The 12,090-nt window shown below is 39.8% G+C and overlaps 1 protein-coding gene across 4 annotated transcripts in view; it reads left to right on the forward strand.

Moving 5' to 3' along the window:
* PLPP4 (phospholipid phosphatase 4) overlaps positions 1-12,090 on the forward strand; it is a 110,671-nt gene that overhangs the window by 47,931 nt on the left and 50,650 nt on the right. For 3 of the 4 annotated variants that reach the window (XM_030570937.1, XM_030570938.1, XM_030570939.1), the window contains exons 3-5: positions 2,122-2,212; positions 4,960-5,023; positions 6,324-6,448. In XM_030570937.1, coding sequence (XP_030426797.1) covers positions 2,122-2,212; positions 4,960-5,023; positions 6,324-6,448 — 280 coding nt within the window. Of the gene's footprint in view, positions 1-2,121; positions 2,213-4,959; positions 5,024-6,323; positions 6,449-12,090 lie in introns of those variants that run through there. The other variant, XM_030570940.1, reaches the window with a different exon arrangement.

A 12,090-nucleotide genomic window follows, 5' to 3' on the forward strand; every position in this document is an offset into this window, starting at 1 on the left:
CATCTTTTATTTAAATGGGACTACTCAAGGAGTCAGCTACTACTTAGCGTACATAAAGGTAGCACAATCTGGCCCAGGTTAAATGGCTGGCCCAAGCTAGCATGGCAGGCAAATCAGTATGATAATGTCCAGTTTAATTTTCTGGTTCTCTAAAACATCCCAGCCAGCTTATTTTCACTTTTCTCTGCTATACAATATAATTAACTCCCTGCAGTAGCAGAGCTGGACAAGCAGCAGCCCTGCTGAAAGGCACTCCTTGCAAGCATCTAGACTGTGTCTTTACAATCAAGCATTTATTGCAACGTGATCCATCAGCTAAAGGCCAAATTATTTCTTTAATGGGAGTATCATTAAGGTCCATAAAAGCAGCAAGGAATCTTGTGGCACCTTATAGACACAGACGTTTTGGAGCATGAGCTTTTGTGGGTGAATACCCACTTCGTCAGATGCATTTGACGAAGTGGGTATTCACCCACGAAAGCTCATGCTCCAAAACGTCTGTTAGTCTATAAGGTGCCACAGGATTCCTTGCTGCTTTTACAGATCCAGACTAACACGTCTACCCCTCTGATAATTAAGGTCCGTGGGAGTCATGCACATACATCCAAGATAGATTTTGACTACAAGTTCCTTTGCCAAACAAGAATGGCACAAAATATGCTATTCCTGTACCTTGCTCCCCTAGAGTTTAGTTGTGGATGTTTGGGAGCTGTTTCCCCCCCTGATTTTTACCCAAGATTAAGCAACCTGCCATTGGCTCCTCTCCAGTACGCTTGTTCTGTACATGAAAGAATCATAAGGCTCAGGTCCTCTAATGCTCCAGTAAAGTCAGCTCAATGCACTTTTACAGATTTTGGGAAAATATTAAGAAAAGATTTAAGCACCCCCAAGCACCCCCTTGAAAAAGTGTGTGCTGGATTCTTCTACCCTTATTCACACTGAGTGGTCCTATTGAAGTGAATGGGTTTTCTTATGAAGAAAAAGCACTATTCAACACAAGAACATCGAGGACTGAATGAGGTTTTTTTTAACCTGAGGTAGTAGTAAAGAATGGCAGCCAATTCCAACATGAATGGGTTTTGTGAGGTCTGTGGTAAGTATGATGGGATATGTGTCAGACTGTTTCACAGCAGTGAGCCCATGCATTTCCAAATATTTAATCCCTAGACTGTAAAGTGACCCATAGTCCTGCTTATGGAAGCCAGGAAAAGGCTTTATTTATATGAAGCAAGTTAGCACAGTGAGTTCAGTTAGAAGTATTTTTCTGTTAAGAATCTGTACAGAGGAAGACATTGGATGAGCAAAATGGTAACTGCCAGTTACATATGCTAAATAGTTCATTCTTTTCAAACTACAGTACAGTACATTTATGGTGAGTTGTTCACCAAGGATTTTAACTGTGACCAGCCAGCATGAAAAGCAGCACAAATAACGCACCTGTCTGACATGCTTTGTCACACTGAGTAGTAACTTTCATTGTCAATAGCCCCACTGACGAAATTGGGTTCAATGGTATCACCAATGTACTGGGACTATTCTTAATACAAGGGTGGCGGAATCAGGTCCAATATTATTTTCTAGTGTCTAATTTGCAAACTATGGTCCAGACCCTACAGGCACTTAAGCACATGAGCAACTTTACTCAATAAATGAAGTTACCTACTTGCTTCTTTGTTTGCAGGCTTAGGGTCTACAACCTGACATGTTTTACTCTGTTAAACATTACATTGTTGTGCATGATATATGTGTTTCTTAATAGATCAGAAAGGTGAAGAATTTGCTTATCCACTTCTAGAAAAGAAACATAAAGAGATGTAGTTGTTGGCAATACTGAGTCATGATCTTTATGCACTGTTCTTTTTCATTTACAAAACTGACACTTTAAATGTAGCTCAAAGTAATTACAAATCAATTATAACCCACAATTATGTTACAGTTTTTAAGTATATTCATTGCCCTCTAGTTACAGATATAAATCATCCCACTTTGCTCAAGGTCAGGAGTTCAATAAAGATTATTCAGCCATCCAGTCTAAATGGCACTAACTGGAACTAATTATTAATCCGTGGGGATGACAGGGAGTTGATGCTCTCATACATGATTATTTGTTATCTCTCCCAGGCAATTTCATTCCTCACGCCACTGGCTGTCATTTTTGTGGTGAAAATAATCCGGCGGACAGACAAGACTGAAATTAAAGAAGCCTTCTTAGGTAAAGTAGACTGATTTTTAAGATGACAAGCGCGTAAGAGTTCCTACGGTGATTGTTCTAATTAGTATTCCAAACCCTGAAAAATCTGTGGGTGAAATGCTGGTTCCACTGAAGTCAAGGAAATCTTTAAAAAAATCTCTCTTTTACATGCATTTCTAAGCCTATGAGTTCCATGACTTGTTTCTACATTCTACTGATCAAATCAGATTGCGGAGCTTGCTGGGTAATGAAACTCAGCTGAGATTTTTCTAATGTTGATTGGCTAGAATCTGTGGCAGTCACTCCTTTACTCTCTATGCCACAGTGGATTCCTGTTTATTTCCAAGTGCAATTTACAGCAGTGGTGTTAATTTTTAAAGCTCTCTGTGATCTGGGTCCTTATTGACTACAACAAGGGACCTTCAAATTGTCTCTCTACGCTTCACCCGTACAAAAGGCTGACATCAGCCAAAGAACTTTTGCTAACAGACTATGGTTTCAAACATTTGGAGCTTAGTGGCAGGGTATTTGTAGTGAAGAGGCCATGACTGGAATTCTTTCCCCTTTTGCTGGTGAAGCAGAGCTTGAGTTTGTTGATTTTCAGATAACAGGCTAAAACCCATATATTTGCCCAGACTTTTGCCTGTGCTAGATTGGATGTAGAGGGTATTAGTGCTAAAATCAATTTTTGGAAGAGTGCAATTCTCTTTGAGTTTGTTCATCTATTCTGGTGTTCTATCAGCTTGAGAAAAGATCTTAGAGATTGTTTTTTGATGCTGCCACTACTTGGCAGTTTGTTGTTAAATTGATCAAGAACGATGTTTTATTGATGGAAAATGTATTTAGTAGGCAGGGGGAGCATGCATTTATACATATAGAAACACAGAGTCATGGTGCTGGTTTTCATTCTGTCTCTCTCATTTCAAAAGCAAAGGAGCTCTGGATCTGTCTCCATGTTTTCTTCTCCCTCCATGACTCAGGGATACTTTAGATTGGTATTCTCTATTCCCACTCCTCCCAATTTTGGACTGCCATTACCATTAGCCCCATAATGCCCAGATAATAAAAAAAAAATCCTCCAAAAAAGGCACCCACTGACTCGAGACACCACAATTTTAATGTTTTACAAAATAGCCCAATGTTCAATATTTGCATAAATTCAGACCTTTTGTGGGCTGGTCATATTTGAAAAGATAATTCAGACTCAAAATGGACACAATCTTCAGCTGGTCTAGATCCACTGACTTTGATGATGCTATGATGATTTACACCAGATAAGGATCTGGCCCAGTGCATTCTGCCCACAAAAAATAAGAAACTTTTTTTCTATAGCTGTTATTTTCTTTTGGAACTCTTTGATTCTGCATGGAAAAATGTTTGAATGGAGAGGAAGGAAATGCTGGTTCTGATTCTCCACGTCTTTGCCCCTTGTGTAGCCATTAACATACATGTTAACTGAATGCAGGTCTTAGTTCTCCACCCACTCACACCAATGGTAGCATTTTATAGATTCCAGTGACTTTGCATAGACATAAATGGCAATACAAGATGGAAGGCTGTGTGGATAATCAGACCGTGTAAGTCAGGAAATCTCATATATATGTTTCTCACATATTATTACCATTCTCTTAAAAGGGAAATACAGTGCTGTGATGCTACTGGTCAAAGTTATTTGGTCTTATAGAAAATTTCTATTGAGCACATGCAATCATCATAAAAAACTGAGAGAGTAAGAGATAGCAAATGACCAGAGATGTTGAAAGTAGAAGGTAGGGGACCGTGCTGAGCAGTACTGCTGTCCTTGGTATCAATTTATTCCTTTATTTCTGCCAGAAGCTTTGTAAATGGCTGGAAAAACACCTTTCCCTCCCTTCTCTCTGAAAGGCCTAGTATTTGACTTTAAAAAAAGGAAAAAATAGACAAATCTTATGATGTACAGAGCCATCAGGCAAGGATTTTGTGGATACAGAATGGTAAGTGCCAGTGAAGTACTAGAGTACAACAATTAAGACATTGATACAACGAGACAATAGCCTGATATCATCTTCTTCTAGCTTTACTCACATCTATATGGGGTTGGCCTTTGAGTCCTTCCTTTCCATTCCACTCTTTCCATAATATCCTGATGTAGGTGTCATAATCGTAAGAAACATTGCTTTGACTGTTCGCCAAAAATAAGAGATCTTCCTGATAAGCTTGACAAGAAGAAATACAGTGCAATGGTTCTTGCATTATACCATGTAGCTATAACATAGACTGCAGCATTACAGCAGTTTAAATCCAAACAGAAAGGAATAGATGAGCCTGATGGAGTCAGTGAAAGGGCTTTCGTGAGAGTTAGATCAAGCCCTTTGTGAACACTAGTGAACTTTTGCTTAAATAAGTTAAAAAGTAGGATATTTTCATACTATAATGGAATGACATTTAATTAAAAAGTTCCTCATTTATTATTAATTATTATTGTTTATGTCAGCACTATAGCTGTTTGGAAAACAGCAATGTTTTTCATTATTTTTTTGCAAAATGTATTGTTCCTTTTTTCCCTTTGGCACAACAGAATCAGAGCAGGATTATTACCCTGTTCTGAAGTTTACTCTCAGCCAAAATAAGAAAAGAAACAGTGGGGTTATTAAAATCTTTCAGCTATACTGAAGAATCCAATTTCAATCTGTGAAAAGTTTCAGTTCATAAATCAAATGCTGTAACACTAGAATTTATAACTTGTTACCTAGGTTGTTGTTGTTCTCTTTGTTCATTTTGTTTTTTAGCTGTTTCCTTGGCTCTCGCTCTGAATGGAGTCTGCACAAATACTATTAAGTTAATAGTGGGGAGGTAAGTCATGTCATGTTCTAAGTGATGGCTTAAACTGTCAAATTAAGATTCTCTGTCTATAATCCATTTTAATATAAAGACTAAGCAAGGCTCCAGAACACATTGGATTAGCAGAGATTCCTGTTACTCTGTCCTCACCCCTGGAAAGTATGGTGCATATCTTCTTTATGTGACATCTGACTGTTGCAGGATTCTTTGCTGTCAACTTCTGGAGTCTGTGTGGCAGGTAGGCTAGTTCGAAAATCCAGACAAGCAAGACAAAGTGTAAATTGTAATCTATACATTTCACTGGTGATACATAAGGGGAACAGTCACAGTGTGCAGGGGTTTAGCTGCCAACTCTCACTAGTACAACTACATTGAAATCAATTCATGGTTCTGCATTTTATATAATGCATGCTACTGTCCATGAGATCTTCCATCAGCAGCAGCATTCGTCAGGATTACCAAGCCCAGGAGTGCGGTAACCAATGGACTCCTGAAAGGGCTGTCTCTTATTGTTTCAGGAGTGCAGCATGCAGAGTATCTCTGCGTATATTTTGACACACACCCTGCTCCCACCCCAACACTGCTCTTTTGGCAATCATAATACTTAGCACTTTTCACTTTAAAAGTGTTTTTATCAAACATAACTAACTGATCCTCGCAAGAGCCCTGGGAGGTGGGTAAGTATCACTAGCTCCATTCTACACATAGGAAGCAGAGAACTTAATTGACTTGTCCCAGGAGTCAAACCCAGATCCTCATAGGTATTTAGGTGACTGACTCCCATTGAGTTGGGATTAGAACTCTAGTTCTTTGATCCCAGTTCTTTAGTCTAACCAGCAGGCCATACCTCCCTCTTGTAGTAACAGGTAAGGGTGTTACTGAGCAGAGTCAACAAGCCCTGTGCAACCCTGTGAAACATGTGTGGTCATTATTGCTCTTTTGGATAGCCTACTTGGTCACTGAGCATGGTGTGCAGGTTGGCTGAGTTATGGGATATGCAATGAGTAGCCCTGCGTATTCCCTTTCTGGATCTAGCCTATATATGTCCATCAGGAATGAGCCTGTCCAAATGCAGAGAAGCCACCATTCAACTGCTGCTAGCACACTCTGCTGGAAGTTTTCCTACAGACAGCATGTGTGCAAAAGTTTAGCAGGAATGAAGGAATAAAGAACATATCTATTGCTACCACATGCAGAATTAAAAAAAAAAGGAAGTGAACTCTCTCTATGTGATAGTAAATTTAATAATCACTTTGAGGTTCATTTATAACTACAGCTCTTATATTTCAAATGTCCATGGTGTTTTTTGTAGACCTCGTCCCGATTTCTTTTACCGCTGCTTTCCAGATGGAGTAATGAACTCTGAAATGCACTGCACAGGTGATCCAGATCTGGTGTCCGAAGGCAGAAAGAGTTTTCCCAGTATCCACTCTTCTTGTAAGTTCATTCAAATACCACTCATCTTTGGCAATGTTATCTTCATCTATGTGTTAGCATTGCTATTTCTGATGGATCGTGCACCTGGTTTTAGCTGGAGGGAACAGCACTTTTGTAGAAAACACCTGGCTTGAACTTTTTGATGTCATCCCTTTTAAACACTAAGGCTCTGATTCTGTGACTCTTTCTTACCTTGAGCACTACCTCACTCCACAGGCAGTCCCACTCACTCTACAGACAATCTGGATGAATTAAGGGACTGCAAAAGGTGAGAGAGGATGACAGAATTGAGAACTGTATGTAAGATTTGTGTCACAGGTTTCCAGCATTATTGGACTCCAGCCTCTGACTGGGGCATGGGTAGGTGACTACAAATTCTAAATCGTGTTTTATTTAATTAGGTATAGTCAAATGAAATATGCTTGAGTTGAGCAAGAGTTGATTAATTTACTTTGTTGAGTTTTGAAAAAATTGCAAATAATGCATAGTTAGTACTTTTGCAGCACTACTTCATGAACACAAAGTTGAGTCATGAAGATGGCTCATCTGTACAGGTTGACATTTATCCATATTTTTACAGTTTCACAGTGATGTTTCCTTGCAGTATTCCGTATCCTAGAGTTTTTACTTTTGTTTCAGTGTTATGGGCTGGACTGTGAGGGAACAAAGGGCTGTAAAGGGAATAAGACTGCTCCCCATCCTTACATTCTTGTCTAGTGTCAATAGCTCTGAGCACACACAGGGATAAGTGAGAGCTGTGTGCACATTCCAAGGAGGTAGATGGGGGAGCTTTGACTCCACTCCTAATGTTCTAGCACAGATGATCCATCACATAATGGGAGGCAGTAGCTCAGTAGCAAATTACTATCTGCTGGAGTATAGTGGGAACTGAGGCACAGTTCTTTCCATTGGCTGCTCCTAGAACAGTGTAGCTTCTCACCGCCCCATAAACAGGGCTTATGGCAGGCCCACAATCTAGCTCATATATGGTGAGCAGTGCAGGCATATAGTACATGATATGTCACAGTCTAGTAACTTGTAGTGTTTGCAATACATCCCCAGATGCTGGTTCCTTACATCTGGTTGCAATCAGCTTGGTTCAGCATAGTGAAAAATTACACCTATACAGATTTAGATAACTGCATGCTTATTTCAAGTACTGTAAATGTACTAATAAGGGACCCGTGCTGAGAGCATATTAAAAATATAGCACCACGTCTACAGCATGATGTTCAACACTAATGTTATGTGAATTACAGTGTGACTTCCCCATGCTGGAACATATTATGTTATAAATTGGGGGCTGCAAAGCTTATGCAGTAGAGGACATTCATTGTGCTTTTCCCCAGATGCTAAAAACATCATGACTGTAATGTGCTTCGGTCTGTATTGTCGCACAGCCCAGGAGCTGACCACTGTTCCCACACCAAGATTCCCTGTCATATAGCAAAAGTACATTATTGTGCCCGTAGGCCAGAGTGTATGTTTGGGATCAATTTTTTTTTAAAAACTAGGTTGGATTTATAAGCACTGAGTTGTAAACTGACTTTATGCAACACATAGACCAAAATTATGGGAACAACTTTTTCCTTCACTGGTTAACATAACTTTATTATACAGTTTAGATTATTATTTTCCAACCACAAAGGCTTTTATTAGCAAGCGATACGACTGAGTGGATATTATATACACAGCAATTTTTATCTGTTGATGATCCTAGGCTGAAGTTCAGCAGTTCGGAAACTGCTACAAATCCTTAGTTGTTTCCAATTTGATGCCATTATATGTCCGTGTTATATGCTCTGAAGACTCAGAATGCAGTTTATAATAAATATTTTATTTCCATACAGGAAAAAGAAACTATTCTAAGATGACATTTTTACAGTGGTACCCACCAAACTTTCTACATAGCAAGGGGTATCCAGGTTATAGGAATAACAAGAGTTTATAAAATTAAATTTAAACAATCATAATAATTATAAATTAATTTCCTTGCTGCCACTTCATCCTTAATTTACTCCGCTGGGCTTAAGGGTGGGAAGCAGCTCTCACTCACTCACTCATGCCCGTCACCCCAATTGGGATATGGGCCACCAACAACAGATCTCCAGAGTCCTCTATCCTGGGCCATTCGTTCTAAATGGTTCCAGGTATAGCCCATGAAGCAGCAAACATCATGTAAAATGCAGCATCACACCATGTTATTGGTATGACTTAAGCACTGGGACAGGTTACTTAGGAAGATTCTGGAATCTCCATCATTGGAGGGTTTTAAGAACAGGTTAGACAAACGTGTTAGGGATGGTCATGTATATTTAAGACTGCCTCAGTGCAGGAGAAAGGATTAGGTTAACTCTTTACGTCCCAACCAGCTCTACATTTCTATGATTCTATGAGTTCTCTTTAGAGCTGTTACTACAGGTGTACCTTTCCTGGCTTTCTTCAGTGTAACATGGTGAACTCCCCATACAACTCCTAACAAAAAAAAACACGCTTATGCTAGAGTCAAAATGCTAACCCTCCTGTGTTCTGGTGTTATTAATATAAAGTTATTTTCAAAATTACCAAACAAGAGCCAAGCCTAAGACTTCTCCCTAGGCTTGGCTGTGTTCCTTCCCTTGGGATCTCTTCTTGGTCAGAGGACTGTTCCCACTTCCCTTTCTATAGGGGGTGGAATCTAATCAGCCACACCAACCCAATGAGTTACTACTAATTAACCAGCAGCTCCCTGCCTGGACCCAAGACCTGGCAGCAGGATAGGCCAACAGGAGAATCCAGCCAACCTGTTCCAGACGTGTAAATCTAGCTCTTAGGGCCAAATTCCAGTGTAAATCCGGAGAAACTCCTCTGACATTAGTGGAATTGCACCATGTTTACAAAGGGATAAGTGGAAATAGGATTTAATGTTGCATTAGCCCCTTCAGTGTTATGTTCCCTTGCAGCTTCTGTGCTGTAACATGTAGAGTGGATGGAGCAATACTGGAGGTGAGTTTTACCCCATGTCCCTTCCCTTTTAGGCTGCATCAAAGAAGCTTGTAGTTTTTCCTATGGTTTCATGTCTTTCTGGTAGTAAAAATAAATAACTCACCCTGGGAAGAATGAGAGTTGACATAATAAACCATAGCACCTCGCTTGGAATGATAGTTAAAAGCAGCCCACTGCAGTTTGGCATTTCTTCTTTTGTTTGGACATATGAAGGAAATAAATCACAAGCGGAAGTAACATGCTGCCCAGCAACTGGTAAAGAGAGATTAAAAGCCTCAGTCAAAAGCTGTTTTCATCTTCAAACCAGCATTCTGTCCAGTATTCCTTGGCCAGGCTGTCAATCAAATGCCTTGTTGTACAAGAATCTGATTCTGAATCCATGCAGAGGGGACTTTTGACAGGAAGATTTGTTTGTTGTGGCTGTGGTGCTACATAGGTGCATAGCAAGGTTGGTCTCACTGACAGATCATCAATGGAGGAACCTGACACTACATGTGCAGTAACACCATGTTGAATGCCACCCTACTTGCACTCTGAGGTTAACTAGTAGCTCTTGCATGGCTTGCTCCTGCACTTGGAGAAATGAACAAGTTTTATGATGCTTAAGCTGCCTAGCTATACGTATGTATCCCATAAAAACCTGATTCTCCCTGGCAGGGGTGCAAACTGCTAGGAAGCTGTAATTTGTTTATGTCTAGTCAGAAAATGGTGCCACGTACAGAAAGCCCTTTCCAGAGTCATATCACTGCAGAGTACAACTGATGAGAGACAATCATATGACTTCACTAGAGGAAGCACCATTTTCAGGGGTGATATTTCCTGGAGTAATATGATTAAGAATGACAGTGCAATATCCAGGATAAAAACTGGGCTCATGTTACTTTGTTCTAAGGGCTAGATAAGTCACATATGGTGATAACCCTGCTCAGGGGGTTTAGAGGATGAGCAATAAAAATTGTACCTAGTGAGACAGTTGGGGGAAGAGTATTGTGTTGGATTCTGCCGCTGGTTTGGTCTTTCTTGCTGAATAAGTTCAGGAAGGAAATGGGCACCAGAGAATTCATGCAGTCACAGATGTGTTATGTTGGTCATCTGTGATTCCAGTGAGACTGTACAAGGAGTAGGTTATTTCTCCAAGTGTCTAAGGGTGTCAGACTGATACCCTACTTTGGAGGTACCCTTATCATACAGGGGGGTGTTTAAACAGAGTAAAGGATTTGACGATTATATTTAGCAGTTGAACTCAAAAGCAGCTGACAGCAAGAGCTAGAAGCATGTAAAGTCATTTTTCATTGTAAAATACGTTTCACTGCTTCGTGCAAGCAGTGCAGAATTATTTTTAAATGCATCTGGAAGGTTTATGCAGCTTGGATACTTTTTTTTTTTCAAATCTCCCCCAATTTAACTTTCCAGGTTGAGTGATCTTTTCTTCTTGGGTACAGGAAATAGTCTAAAATGACAATAATAGTCACCTTCTTTTTGAGCAGGTTGATGGTGCTTAAGGGAATGCCAAGAAGCTAAGCATCATTGTGGTAACAGTTTTGGAGGCCAGTAGTAGGGTTGTTTTACAATTTCAGAATTTAATATCACTACTCTGTGGTTACTGTATTAATTTATGAAGAAATGGAATAATATACAAAAGCATCACAAGCTGTATTTGGCTGACACAATCTTAAGTAAGAGTGGAAAGATTATATTTGATCTCTGTATTTGGAACTGTAGAGATCACTACAGGAGTACTGTATCCAGTCCTGGTGTCCACAGTTCAAGAAGGATGTTGGTAAATTGAAGAGGGGTCATAAAAGCCACAAGAATGATTAAAGAATTGGAAAACACGTTCTACAGTGAAAGACTCTGAGCTCAATCTGTTTATTGTAACAAATAAAAGGTTAAGGAGTGATTTGATCTTTATTAATACGTATCTACATAGAGAACAGACATTTGATAGTCAGTTCTTCAGTCTAGCAGAGAAAGGTAGAATATGATCCAATGGCTGAAAGTTGAAGTCAGGCAAATTCTGAATGAAAATCAGGTGCAATTTTTTTAACAGTGAGCATAATAAACCATTGGAACGCCTTACCAAAGGCGGAATTGTTGTGGTGGAGTTTTCTATAACAAACTATTTTTAAGTCAAGGCTGGATTCTCAAAGGTATGTTCTAGTTCTAGGAATTAATTCAGTGAAGTCCTGGGCCCTGTGTTTTATAGGAAGTCAGATGAACTGATCACAGTGATTCTTTCTGTCCTTATCATCTATGAATAGTCACCAGCAGAGGCAAAAGACACTGTGACTGTCATAGTGGAAAGACACTAAATTGAATTTACCCATAAATATAATAAAATTCTCCTGATTCACTGCCAGGAAAAAAAAAAGCTGCAATATTGTTAAAGCTCCAGAGACTGGGTTAGGACTAACCCCAAGTGCTGAGGTGGTTTGCCAATGGGCGTGTGGGCAATATTCTGTCCATCCATTCTGGTAAGCAGGCAAGGCAGTGAAATATACAGGTGGCAGAAATCTTGTACAGTCAACACCCATGAGTTTTCACAAGGATGGAAGGATGGTGGTATCATAACCTTAGTCCCAGATTTGGACCTTAGCATCCAAAATATGGGGGTTAGCATAAAAACCTCCAAGCTTAGTTACCAGCTTGGACCTGGT

This window comes from Gopherus evgoodei, chromosome 7, assembly GCF_007399415.2.
Source record: "Gopherus evgoodei ecotype Sinaloan lineage chromosome 7, rGopEvg1_v1.p, whole genome shotgun sequence".
NCBI lineage: Eukaryota > Metazoa > Chordata > Testudines > Testudinidae > Gopherus > Gopherus evgoodei.